This window comes from Lycorma delicatula, chromosome 8 (assembly GCF_047948215.1).
Source record: "Lycorma delicatula isolate Av1 chromosome 8, ASM4794821v1, whole genome shotgun sequence".
Classification (NCBI taxonomy): Eukaryota; Metazoa; Arthropoda; class Insecta; order Hemiptera; family Fulgoridae; genus Lycorma; species Lycorma delicatula.
Genome location: NC_134462.1, coordinates 98778203 through 98793009, shown reverse-complemented (window position 1 = coordinate 98793009; position 14807 = coordinate 98778203). Strand labels below are relative to the sequence as shown.

General features: G+C 30.2%; 1 protein-coding gene across 1 annotated transcript in view; it reads right to left on the bottom strand.

The window, feature by feature from the left end:
* Window positions 1–9074: 9074 nt before the first annotated feature.
* Window positions 9075–14807, bottom strand: part of LOC142328900 (GILT-like protein 1) — a 94387-nt gene continuing 88654 nt past the window's right edge. Inside the window, exons 3-5 of the mRNA XM_075373040.1 lie at window positions 13162–13350; window positions 12451–12597; window positions 9075–9838 (exon numbers count right to left, since the gene is read on the bottom strand). Of these exons, the coding sequence (XP_075229155.1) occupies window positions 9629–9838; window positions 12451–12597; window positions 13162–13350 (546 nt within the window). The 3' untranslated portion in view covers window positions 9075–9628. The remainder of the gene's footprint in view (window positions 9839–12450; window positions 12598–13161; window positions 13351–14807) is intronic.

The following is a 14807-nucleotide window of genomic DNA, read 5'->3' as shown; positions in this document are numbered from 1 at the left end:
TGACATAAATATTAAAGTGGCAACCAATTCTAAAATATGTTGTCACTCGTTTTAATGGTTTGACAGGAGATCAGAAGTTGCAAATCAATACATTGAAATCATTATCAACTTCCTGCTAAACATTGATCACTGTAACATTAACATACTCAGTATGTTTAGTTCACAGGAAGGGATGTTTAATTGTTATCATGCGATAACCCAAGTTCCAAGCCACTATGTCCCTGTAACACTGATTGCCTCCTCTTAACATTAGCTCTCCACCTAGGAACTTTCTTACTTTTTATGTGTCTGTCTAGGAACGTTTTAGTCAAACTTCCCTTTTACAGTCCTAATCAAATCAGCTGAAGTGGTAGGCTTCTTTTCTATTTTTACCATTTCCATTTCTTACTACTCTGGATTGTGTCAGCCAAAAAAATGCTATTACGTTTTTCTTTCAATTTTCCTTTATTTTGTTTATTGGTAGGGAGACAGGATATGGACTGGAATGTTAAATTTCTGCCTAATCAAGGATTGATTTAGAAGCATGGTTGCTGAGATTTTAGTGACTTTTCTTATATCCTTTTTATCCCAAAAATCCGATAAGTACTTGCAGAGAGGAGTTCAGATGGATAAAGCCCCTATTATGAAGCAGGAAGTGAAAAGAGTCATTCATTAAGTGAAGGTATCTGGATCAAGGGATGTTCATTATTTTAGAATTTGATCACCTATCTTATCAATTTGAATAGGAGAATGTCCTAGATACACAATTATGCTTTTGATTTTGCTCTACTTATTAAGGGAAAATTTACCTACACTATTTCATTGGTGATAAATAATACTTTAAATATAATAATAAATCATTGGTGATTTAATAAGAGTTTAGAAATTAAGTTACAGAAAAAAATTTGCAGTGCTTTTTAAAAGAAAGAAGAGAGTAGTAGATCTGAAGCTACGTGACACCATTAAGCAATTTTGGGTAAGGATAAATATCTAGGATTAGCCTGAACAGAAAAATTACAAGGATCATCAACCTAGATAAAATCCATAAAAAATATGATGAATTGTAGATTATGTACAGTGGAACAAAGTCCAGTGATCTACTTTGAAGGTTTCCTTCAAGCACCTGCATATTTATAGATTTCTGAAATGTTTAGGAGTGCCTTCACTGTTGTAATGGAGGTTGCTGTTATATCTGTGTATTAATTGCTAAGGCGTAACTAGAACCATATTGAGTTACTGGCAGAGGAAGGTATTGTAACTATCCACCAGGCACTGTATCATCATTACTGAAATGTTTGATAACTCTGTGCTTGACATAAAATTGAATAAAACATTACCTGTCTCATCATTTCACCTGTTCAGTGTACATATTGGATAGAAGATGGATTTCCTTCCCTGAAGTGACCTTGAATATTCTTGTGTGTACAGGTACCACTCTGGGGTTAATGATAAGGTAGGGTATGGAGTACGTGGTATCTACCTTGACTATTAAGGTATGGTCTTTCAGGCCAAACTGTATTCCATCTTATGGAACGTTAATTAGTAACATAGGCTCATCGACTACATATTGGAAGCAAGTTTATCAACTACTTTTTTTACACTGATGTCAAGAAGATAGCAGCGTATCAGTTCCTTATAAGTATTAAGAGCAGTGGGCTTTAAAATTGAAATGTACATCATTAATGCTCTTGAAAATTTTGCAAAATGTAAGAAATTGCATATTGTTACCTTTTCTTTTGGTCATAGGTTATATTCGTAAGTTTAAAGGTAAAAAGTAAAATGACCAATAGCCTTCATAACTTTCTAATTACTTCTTCATAAGCAGCAGTAATCCACCTACTGATTACAAATTGTTAGTTTTAACCAGTTTCTTCTATTTTTCTCTGGTCACTCCAATAACTTGCACAGGATGAGTTAACTACTTGATCCTGCAAGCATATGGTATATTTTTGTAATATAACTTCATAAACAGTGAAGTGTATTCTTTTTATAGTAATATAAATTTTTTTAAGAGAACGATCATCAAGATTAAAGGATGCAGCACATATTTGTTTCTCAAGAGTACCAGCAAAACGAAGACTGTACTGGAGCTCAAGCTAAAATATAATGACTGCACTCTTGTTTCCAGAAGTAAATTTATCAAGACTTATTATTACAAAGAGTCATCCAAAAATCAGCAGTGAATCACACCTTGAACTGCAGTTGCAGTTCAAAATATGTAACCTGTTGACTGTGACATAATTGATTATAAAGGAAAATGTGTTTCCCAACATCCAGTTTAAAAATCATAATAAAAGAATATACACATGGAAAAAGCCGTGCGATACTGCAAGGTATCAGAAATATTATATCATGGTTAAGTAAAGATTTAGAAATCAACTCGTTGACTGCAAAGTATATCCAGGAGCAGGCATCTATAGCAACCATAATTTAGTGATAATGAAATGTAGATTGGGGTTTAAAAACTTGAAGAAAAGGTATCAGATGAATCAGTGGAATTAGAGAAGCTTCAGAGCGGAGGTAAAGAAAATTTTTGAGCAGGATGTTGCAAAAGGTCTGAGTAAAATGTTAAGAATTCTTAAATCAGCAGAAGCGAATTTAGACGGAGCAAAGAGAACTGGTGGAAAACCTTAGACATCAGAGGATATATTGCAGCTGATGGATGGACGTAGAAAAGGACCTATCAACATTAAGAAATACTATAAACAGGAAGTGCAAATTAGTGAAAGAAGAGTGGATTAAAGAAATGTGTTCAGAAGTGGAAAAAAATGTGATCATTGGTAAAACATACAGGAAAATTAAGGAGAATTCTGTGGTACATAAGTTAAAATCTAATAATTTGTTAAAGTTGGTACACAGTTTATAACATGAAAGAAAAGGTTGACTGGAATAAAATGTTCAGCATTTTAAAAAATTTAGGGTTCAAGAATAGAGATAAAAGAACAACAATGTTCCTACTAACATTTACAGGAACCAAACTGCATCAGTAATAATCGAAGAGCATAAGAAAGAAATAGTAATAAAAAAGGAAGTCAGACAAGGATGTTCCCTATCCCCAATACTTTTTAATCTTTATATAGAACTAGCAGTCAATGATGTTAAAGAACAGTTTAGATCTGGAGTAACAGTACAAGGTAAAAAGATAAAGATGCTACAATTTACTGATGATTTAATAATTCAAGCCAAGAGTAAAAAAATATTTAAAAGAAACAATGAATGGCACGACGAAGTCCTACGCAAGAACTATCTCATGAAAGTAAATAAGAACAAAACAAAAGTAATGAAATTTAGAAATAAAGTACACACACGGACCCCTGAATATAAAAATAGGATGAGAAAAGACTGTGGAGGTAGAAGAATTTTGTTATTTGGGAAGTAGAATTACTAAAGATGAACGAAGCAGGAGCAATATAAAATGCTGAATAGCAAAGGTGAAATGAGCTTTCAGTCAGAAATATAATTTGCTTACATCAAAAATTAATTTAAACATTAGGAAAACATTTTTGAAAGTATATATTTGGAGCTTAGCTTTATATGGAAGTGAAACTTGGATGATCGGAGTATCCGAGAAGAAAATATTAGAAGCTTTTCAAATGTGGTGCTACAGGAGAATGTTAAAAATCAGATGGATGGATAAAGTGAAGAATTTTTGTGGCAAATTGATGAAGAAAGAAGTATTTGGAAAAATATAGTTAAAAGAAGAGACAGACTTATAGGCCACAAGGTATCCTGGAATAGTTGCTTTGATAATGGAGGGACAGATAGAAAGGAAAAATTGTGCAGGCAGGCAATGTTTGGGATATCTTAAACAAATTGATAGGGATGTAGGATGTAGGGGGTATACTTAAATGAAATGACTGTCACTAGATAGGAATTCTTGGAGAGTTGCATGAAACCATTCAATTCACTGAAGACAAAAAAAAATTATAATGTGATTGTGCATGTTTATATTGTGTAGATTGTAAGGTTGTATAATATTTTTGTTAGTATTTAAAGAAACTATTAACAATAAAACATTACGTGAAAATGAAAAAGAATATATAAGTTAACAAAATTTCACAAGCTAAAAACCCAGCTTTAACTAGTTGTCCCATTTACACTGAAAATGTATACCATGTTTTTTGCCCAAATTTTAAGGTCAGCTTGACACCATACCATGGCATTTGGTATGTCTTTTTGAAATCTTCATTATATTCTATGAGTTAAAACTTCCATACAAAATACAGGTTGTTCATGTGTTAAGGGAGAAAGATAAAAGAACTAGAGTTATCTTTTGTGAAGAGTTTTTAATATTATGAATATAAATTCCAGCACACTTCATTACCTTACAATCTCTGATAAAGTTAATTTTCTTCCAAAGGATTATTAAACAAGAACTATCACTATTGGATAGAGAACAGTCCTTAGGAATTACACACTAAAAGCCACTACGCAATAGCAAATGGACTGTATGGTGTTGTCATTTCATATTGGATCTTTCTTTTTCAAAACAAACAGTGGTGTTCTTGTAACTGTCAATAGGGAACATTACTGTGCAATGCTGGAAAACATTTTATTAACAAATTGCTTGATTACATTTGGTTGTATGAAAGTCATAGATTTTGGTTTCATTAAAATATTTGTAAGTCAAGCTATACAAAAACCACCAATATCTATGAATTGGAAGTGCATTCAAGAGGCTACAAATGACATCACATAGGATCCCTTACAAAGTCATGCGTACATAGTCTCTTCTACGTAGATGAAAAAATTGTTTAGAAAATGATGAATATTTAACAGAAATCATTTTAAAAACATCTAGTTAAACTCCATTAAATTTTGTAGCTTAGCTTTATATGGAAGTGAAACTTGGGTGATCGGAGTATCCGAGAAAAATAAAAAAATTAGAAAAAAAAAATAAAAATATTAGAAGCTTTTCAAATGTAATTTGAAAAGCCTTATTACCTTTAACTGTAATTTTCTATAAATAGTCTCATAACATTGTTTTTAAAACCATCAACCATTTATTTCCCAGCCTGTGATTACTTTTTTCCAATAAATCTGTTACTGATAATTATGATGGCAGTCAATGTTTCAATCCTGAAGTCAACGTACTTTCTGCTAAACGATTAAAAAAATAAGAAAAATGTAAAATGGTTTTAAAAAATGTTTTAAAAAAGCATGGAAATTTTTGTAGATTAAATAGGTATTTTCTTATTTTTCCCTGCTGAGTTGAAGCAGTGTATACAATACAGTTTCACTACAGAAACAGCTAACTTAAACTATCTGTCTTAGTCTTTCCCAAGACTGAATGCATATAAAGGACCTGAGGTATAAGAGGCACCAATCATAGTTGTTTTCATTGACAGTAATAATGTTTACATACCACATGAACAGCATTAAGATGTCACTTGCAGGGCTGACTATCACCTACATTTCAGTAGGTTTAGCATGCCGACTTATAGCTATACATTTGACTCAGCAAAGAAGACAATTGGAAAATACTTCATTTCTCACTTATTCTATTGAATGTCGTTTGGGTTACTATGCTTGAAGTGGCTGACAGCCACCAGCCAATTCTGTTTGATGGATGGGACTTACACTTTAAAATGTGATTTTTAGGAGTGACTTGGGATTTAAGTTAGGTCCACCTGCAAACATTTCAGTTATGACAGTTAAATAATTTTTTAATGAATCTTTAATAACATTTAATGGGAAAATAGTTTCTGAACATATTTCCAAAAAATATTGTATAGACTAAGTTTGAATCAACTTGCGAGTTTCATTAAAATTTGATTAGCTGTTTAAAAATGCTGTCTGTACAGAGAAGATAATTAATTTTTTAGCTAAACTTCTTTATCTCTAGCATCTTTCAAATACCATACATTGTTGATTCATATTTTTTCCTTTAAATTCTTGGCTTTCATCTAAGCTTACTTGACCCATATTTCAGATGGTCAACCGTATTTCCTCCTTCCTGTTGGACTCTAACATCCATTTTGGTCACTTTTTGCCTCCCATTCCTTGTATATCCAAACATATAATTAGCCTCTTCACAATTTCATTGTTTTCCCATTCTTTCACTTATTTTTATATCCTTTATCTGTTCCAATGTAAGAAATTTTATCATCCCCACATAAAAAGTACATTCCACTGCATTTATTGTTAGTTGATTTCTCTTAGTCATTTCCTATGAACCTGTACACCTGGTAAGGATGCACAAAAAAAGTAGTGGGGGTTTTAATTTGTTATATCTCCTGGATGAAGTGTACACTGTTGATTTAAGGCTACAATTAAAGAGAAAAAAAGACAGTTTTAATTACATGCATAGCGGTAAATTTATTTCCTATTTTTCTGCTTGACAATTTCACTAGAAATAATGGCAACTCCTAAACAGAAAGTTTTGTGTGTTTTGCAGTTTGCTAAATGTGAATCTGTAGTTACAATTTAACGTGTTCTACAGAAAGTTTAAATATGATCCTCTAAGAGATAATAACAATTGTTGTTGGGATGATTGATTTGAAACGACTGGAAGTCTGTGTAAAGGGGAGAGCATGAGACAACCAAGGATCTAAAAAGACTGTTTAATGTATAAGTCTTTCTGGCATAGTTCTAAAGATCTGATAGGAAGGCCAGCCACGAACTGCCAATGATATCAGTACGAAATGTTTTAAGGCTTATTGTCCATACCATTTACAGCTGTTACATGCTATGAAGCCTACCAACTTCACAATTACTAAAATGTATACATTTTAATAATTGACATTTACATTTTAATTATGACATTATTATTTTAATTATAAATTTTTGGCATGATTGACAACTTTCTTGATTATTTTGGTTTAGTGACAAGTCAAGATATCATCTTAGTGGATAAGTTAATGCACATATTGTCCATATCTAGGATGGTCAGAAAATCTCCATGAACCTTGATAATGCAAAAGAGACTCCTCTAAATTAATGTTTTCAATGCAATATCCCAACGGCAAGTTTACAGCCGTTCTTTTTTACTGCAGCAACCATAACATGAGTTGCTCACTTGAAAATGCTGCGCATATGGCTCTTTTGTCAACTGCAAGATAGACAGAGAATTTTATTTTGCAATAACATGGTGCACCTTCTTATTGGTATAACTTTGTTGAATGACATTTTCCGTAATCACTGGTTCAGTCAGCGTGAACCCCATGTCAGAGCTTGTTGTGGTAGCCTCTAAGGTCACCCAATCCGACTCCATGTGAGTTTTTCCTTAGAGGTTTTATAACGGATTTTGTGTATGCACCTCAGCTACCTGCTGATGCTGATTTGAGGCATAGGATTTAAGCACCTGTCACTTCTGTTACTCCAGACATTCTGGTTATAGTATGGAAAACTCTCCTATCAATTGGATGTGTGCCGCATGACAAAAAGCGGTCAAATTGAACATTTGTAAAGAAAAACTGTAAGCATTGGTTGTTTAATTTTATTTGATTCATTACTGTAAGTCAAAGTTAATGAGATATTAAATAAATTAAAAACCGCAATATTCTTTTTTTCACACTCTGTATATCAAAATACTCTAGACTGTACAACTATATATCCTAACTTGATCATATTTCATACTTCTAATATTCTTCAACTGAAGCAAGGCATTTGATTTTTCTCCTGATTATCTGATCCATGCAACACAAAACATTTGTAAAGCAGAAATTTTACTGTAGAATTACATAACTGGAAAATGTAATAGAGATAGACATATGAGGTATGTTTTTAAGTAGTCAGTTTTGAAATAAAAACAAAACTGAAAAATATAAACAAACTATAACTTACATGTAAAAACTAAAGTATGTTTTTATGTGTAAGTAATTTTTCTACATAGCTGCCTTCAACTTCCACATATTTTTCATTAGCTTAAACAACAGAGCTTTCAGAAAATCTTGTCATCCACCCTACAGCCCTGACGTAACCAGCAGTGATTATTTTCTTTTTCTTCGTCTTTAACTGTGGCTTGCATTACAAAGATAATAAATTGTAAAATGACTTTACTGCATAGTTTGTCACAAAATATTTTGAAGAACAGGTTCAAATTCACAAGAGCCTCAGTGGTTTTTACATAATGTAAGTGACTGAACATTATCATACTGTAAAATTATTGGCTCCATCAAATACAATACACACAACACCTAAGGTGCTTTAACACTTCTATGTATTACACAGAATTTACAATCAATCTGGGTTCCAGGTAGTTAGTCATGTACATGTGTTCGGAATCCTAGAACACTGTCAAGAGAATTTTTTTTGATAGTGGCAAACCATACTGCCAGTATTCAATGTTCTATTGTTTTTCTTCAGGGTTGTAATGATGCACCCATATCTTGATATAATATTGATAAGATCGTCATCACAATAACATTTTGAAAGTTGTTCACAACACACCTTTCATTATAGTTTGTTATTTTTGTGAGTTTGCATAGCATTCACTGCGAACAAATTTTATGATAGCCCAGTTGTGTAATAATGTGTCCTATTTGTTCTTTCAACATACCTATTTGGGTAGTGATCCAACAGTCTTTTTGAATTGGTTCATCCACCTTCTTTTAGTGCTTCTCATTAGTTACAGAAATCAGTCCACTACTGCAAGTCTCATCCTCAATATTCACTTTACTACCTTCTAATGCATGAAATTTTATTGCCCATCTACTCACTGTACTTCAGTCAATAGTTTCATCACCTTAAATGGCTTTTAGATGACAATGAATATTATTAGAATTCATCTTTTCTGCTATTAAAATATCAATCAATCACTCCCCATTATTTTAGATGCAATGACATAGTATGCAGGCTTGACTCCATAACAACTGTGACTCACAGAAAATGAGATGGCATGAGTCAACAAGTTTTTGAATGTTAGTAATACAGGAATGAAAGAAACTAAAAGATGACATCATCAAAAAATTGTTGCATTGTACAACATTTTGTTCTCCCTTTATGTTCCAATGTGCATTACACTTCAGTCAGAACTTGTTTGTAAAAATAATTAAAAATAAGCCTTATAAAGGATGGAAAATAGAAGGAAAAAGGTTTTATTGTTATAAATGAAGGATGAAATAATTAAAACAAAAATACTCACTACGAAAAGCTATTATAAAAAAATTATATTTTACATAAATAATAAAATACTATAATATTTTACATTTATTTAACCTTAATTAACTAATAACAAAGAAAAAAAAACAACAATCTTAAGTACGACTCTAGAAATTTCAGCAACTGAATTTTATCAACTCATTGATTTATTATATTAACTTTTTTTTAAATTATAACCTTTCAGATAAATTTCAATGTACATATTAAAAATGATACGATACACACATATAATCTAATTAAAATAATTAACATACTAAAAGTGTTTAATTTTTACACTAATTACAATATCATATTCGTAACCGAGAAAGGGTAGAATGAGAAAATCCATAACTTTTTTTATCAATAAAATGTAAATTATCTCTAACAAAGTAACAGTTTTTTATGTCTTTCAAAATGTTAAACTAGAAAATAAATCTCAATGCATAATTCTATAATAAAGAAATAAAGAGCAGGAAAACTAAATGAAATTAGTATTCTAGCAATAAAGGTTAAAAATACAAACACTTCCATAAATGATATTTATTAATAAATAAATGAAGACAACTGTTTACATTCTGGTTGAAACTGCTAAAATTACAGAAGTTAAAGTAGTGATTGGTAACAACCCACAGCTCCCAATCAGTGCTGATGGAGCAGAATTTTTACCAACAGAATCATTATTTTCACTGCACTGATCAGGTTTAGTTCCAGAAATGTGATTGCATAATGCCATTTTGAAATTTACCTGGGCAAATTCATTATCTTCTTTAGAAAATTTCTGTAAAAAAAAAATATATATATATATAGATATGTACATAAATAATAAAAAAAACTTAAATATGAGACTAACTAAAGAACTGATATTTCCAAGGTAACAGAGATAAACTTGGAGATATGGGAAAGATTTAGTAATCTGTTTCTTTGCTATTGGTCTGCAGTAAAGACAGGCCTGAAACAATACATTATACCAATGTTATTCGTAATAATAATGGAAAATTATAAGGGGAAGTAAATGTAATATTATGAATTTGTAAAAGCTTTTCTGTTTACAAATGATGTGATTTTGGGTAGGGTGGAAGATGAATATTAATGTGTTAAAACTACAGGAATAATTCTAACTAGAAAAGATTGATTGTGAGGGGAGGGGGGAGATAATGATGGGATGGCAATTTTCAGCTGTTATGAGTGTAAATTGGCACAGGGTGGTAAAAGGTGCAGAAAGTTGGCAGTTTTTATCAAATGTTATGAGAACACATGCAAAATGAGAAAGTTATTATGAGTGTAAAGAAATTCAAAATATAACATACTTTTTATTAATTATATTCACAAAAAAGAAGCACAGACATCAAGAAGAGAGTAAAGCATGATCCATACCACAAAAAAAAAATGTTTAAGCAATACTGGGGAAGATAGATGGGATAAGGTGAGATAGTGTAGAAATTAATGAATTACCCTTAAAAATGACACATATTTGGAGATAAATTAAACAACATAATGTTTAAATTCTTTCAAAACACTACCTCTTGCATGAAGGTAAATTAATAAAAAAGCTTGCACAGATGAAATGTCATTCTAACAATCAAAAGAAGTTTTATTTAATAATGTGTTCTCTTTAATAATGAACTCATAAAACTATGTTCATCATAGTTGTATTGTATTAAAAATATACAAGGGTAGCTAAGTTGTGTTTTTCAATATTAAAAACTATGGTTCTTTTCTGTTTGTTACAATTTTTACTGTTTGTAATAAAAATGTGGTATTAATGTAATTTTTTTTACAGGAAATTAAGGAAAAATGTGAAAAAATTATCACATTAATATTTTTCATGTTAAGGATAAGAGTTTTAGCATGAAGAAGGAATATGCTCAAGTAGATGGTTTAGTCCATCCAAAATCTTTTTAATTATAAGCACCGTTCTTTTTTCATACTAAAATCCTTCACCTCAACCTTACACTTAACACCTTATTGTAATACATCAATAAAAATAATTTAAAAAACATAATGAATTTGAACTAACCTTTATTACATGTACATGTAATAATACACAGTTATTTCATTAATTAATTTGAGTAAATTTACTTTAATTTTTTTTTTTAAACAATTTATTAACAAAATAATATAAATAAATTTGAAGGCCAGAAAGCTATTATGTCTTAAAAATTTGGTCAAACGAATTTGTGGTGATGCTGCGTCAACATAAAGTCATAGAGGTATGAATCTAAATGATTCCTATTGGTACTGTACTCCTTGTTTTGTCCTTTTGTAGCAGCCCACATTTTCAACCACTCTGCAATAGCGAGATAGGAAAACTGTTGATTAGACCTTTTAAAAGGATAAACACAGTGCAGAAATAATCTTGAATGATCTGAGAAAGGAAGAGGTGTACATGATTAAGGATTATTTCAAATTTGGTAGTTTTAAGGTGTGTATGAGGATGTCGAGTAGTAATTTTGAACATCTGGTTTGGTTTTTGGAATCAAAGATAGGTTGGAAGGACAAAAACTACACAAAAAGTTATTTAAGTTAGTGATAAACCTGCAGTTAATCTGCTTTCTGGAAAGCGGCTGCAGTTTCAAGGATTTTTAATATTGCTGTTTAGAATCTAAGTTTTCTGCACATCAAAGTTTTACTGTAAATTTTGGATGGATTGATTGATGCTCTCAAGAACCAAAACCAAGTAACTAAAAAATGAGTTTTTTCTGTAGAATTATAAAAAAGAATATTTAAAATCAAACCTATTGTGTCTGATAGATTTAATTTTTTTTTTAATATTAGGACAATTTAAAATGTGTCCCAAAACTATATATGTGTCATGTGTTTTTTCTGCCTTTATGAGGAAATTTGAACATTTAAGAAATAAATTCTTTAATTAATTTGACACTATTTTGTTAAGACCACTCCAAGGTTAGAGAAAAATACGAAAGATGAATAGAGCCAATAAGTAGCTCAAACAAACAAAGATAATGTTATTAACAATGTTACTGACATTGTTTTCTACTAATAACACTGTCTATAACAAATATTGCCAACAACTTCTAATCTACTCCGACAAGAAATAGGTCATCAAAATACTGTTACTAACAATGTTATTGTTAAGATAATTTGTAAGCTACTGGGAAAAATAACATTTATTAGTAACAAAGCTAATAACAAAGAATATTAATAATGTTTAATTTGCAAATACATAATACTCAGAAATGTAACCGATAGAACTAGGCACAATATTTATATAAATCAAAATTCATTTATATATGAATTAATATAATCAGTTGTAGCAATGATAGATGATTACATTTTAAAAAACTGTACCTTACAAAGAGGTTTTTGTCACCTAACACCCAATACTTGATTTTAAATTTACAAAAAAGAGAGAAGTAATTAAGTACTTACATCATTAAATACTATAGTGGGTACACTTTTTAACATCGGTTCAAGTGCAACTGTCATGTCTCCAAGTGCAGCAAGATACTCATCACCTTGACGAGTCTGTGCACATGTTTCGATCGGTTTATAGTCTATGCCATTAGCTGAAGCACACTGTTCAATAAAATACAAAAATGATTAAAGTGTATTACTGTACTTTCACAAATAAGGTAAAATTAATTCTAAATTATTCTAAAAACTGAAATATATATACAGAACTAAATAGTTATTAAAAAAATAAAAATAAATAAAATAATTAAGATGAACAAAGCAAGTTTAATTATAACATAACACTCTTCGCAGATTTTTTACACCAATAAACTTGTAAATTACAAAAATTAGAAAAATCTTGCATACTTATCCAATAAAAATTCTCATGTATAAGATCATATGAAAGTTGTTCTACCTTCAATGATTTCTTCATGTCTGACGATCAGTTTTTATAATTAATATAAAATTTTAATGTACAATACATATTTTGATAAAATATATGAATAAATCAATGAATTTTGAAGCATTTTTCTAATGAAATTAACAAAAACATTAACTGAATATTGAAGAATTCAATATTCAAGCCAAAATCAGAAGCTGGCTTTTATATAAAACCATGTCGATGAATAACATTAATTTTAATAATTTCATCAAAAAATAATACAATAGTGTTTATAGATACTGTACCTGATTTCCAGGATATGCTCCACTCTTATTGCTTCCTGCCATCATTTCCATCATGCAGCTAATATATTTATAAGTGTTAACAGCAGATGGTAATATCTTCAGTGCACATGCTTGAACTTTGTTGCCTTCACACTCCAGTTCACCATGATGACACATGAACTTATATTGATTACCTTCTGTTATATTGTACTACATCAAATAAACAAACAAAGAATATCTTTAAAAAAACTAATAATAATAAAAAAAACCATAAATATAAATCAATATTAGACAGATCAATATATAAATAAATAAATATATATATATATATGTCAAAAGATGATTTTAAAAATCAAATAATCTATTTTTTTTTATAGGTTGTAAAACTACAACCCTGGGATGTCTACGATGAACCAAATAGTTCACTTTGAATCAGATGACAAAAATTGTGTAATTTTATTTTGAAAATTATTCAATAATTATAAAGTATTCTGAAGACATTTATTCTATACATTATATTATTTTCCATTTTCAGTAACAAAGTTCTACTTTTAATTTGCCTCAATCTGGTTGGCCATGTTCTGTCTTCACTAAGGCAAATATTTAATATAGAAGGAAGTTTTGAGAAAGAACTCAACACTTTGACCAAAAGGTGGTCTAGTCAACTGGGATTTCCCCAAAACATCATTACAGCAAATTTTAGTGCCCTTGTGCTTTTGTCCATGTAAGATCTACCTCAAACAGAATTTTCAGCATCCAAGATAATGAGCATTAACTATATAATCCATTTTCAAATTTCAAGTAACCATCCTGAAAAAAATGAAAAGCAAATTCAATTTCTATTTCAATCTGTTAGATTTAACAACATTAATTTTTATACGGATTATTTGAAAGGGGATATATACCAAAATAAACCCAAAACCAATCAGTGGTTTCAAAATGACATCTAAATCTCATCATGAAAGTCTCTTAGAATCATGTTACAAAGAAGAGGTTTTTATCTTATAGGAAACTAAAGACTGAAGTCACTGACATAACACTACTTTCAAATTTAGGTCAAAAAAAGAAAAACTACACATTTTGTATATTTTTGTGTAAATAAAATTTCAAAAGGTTCATACACAATGGAATTATAACTGTTTTAAATCACAAGAATATTTGGTCTACTACCTGCATTTTTGAATTAGGTTGATTTTAACTACCTAAAAACCTACACAGCACTAGTCATGTACCTAACAAGACTGAGTGGAGCACAAAACACCAGAGCAGAACTACTCAAAAGGAACTAACACTACGAACATGATGAAAAACCACTTTTAGTTATAATCTGATGAATTTGTATTGAACATGAGTATGGGAGAATTCAACTGCAACTTAATATTAAACCTAAAACTATCGATTTTTGGGAGAATAAAAGGAATCCTACTACATAAAAAATACTATTTATCAGAATAAACCTGAAATTAAAAATTTGTCAAACAAAAACTTCTTAATTGAATCAAGATACTTACTTATATTCAAATAAAGGTACACTTTTTGCAGACATTATACAGTACGAGTGAGAGTTTTACATAGTAAACAATATAACGTAGAAGAAACTACATGAAATCCTCACATAATGCATCCAATAGTATGAGAAATAAAAAGCTAAATCAATGAACTTAAAA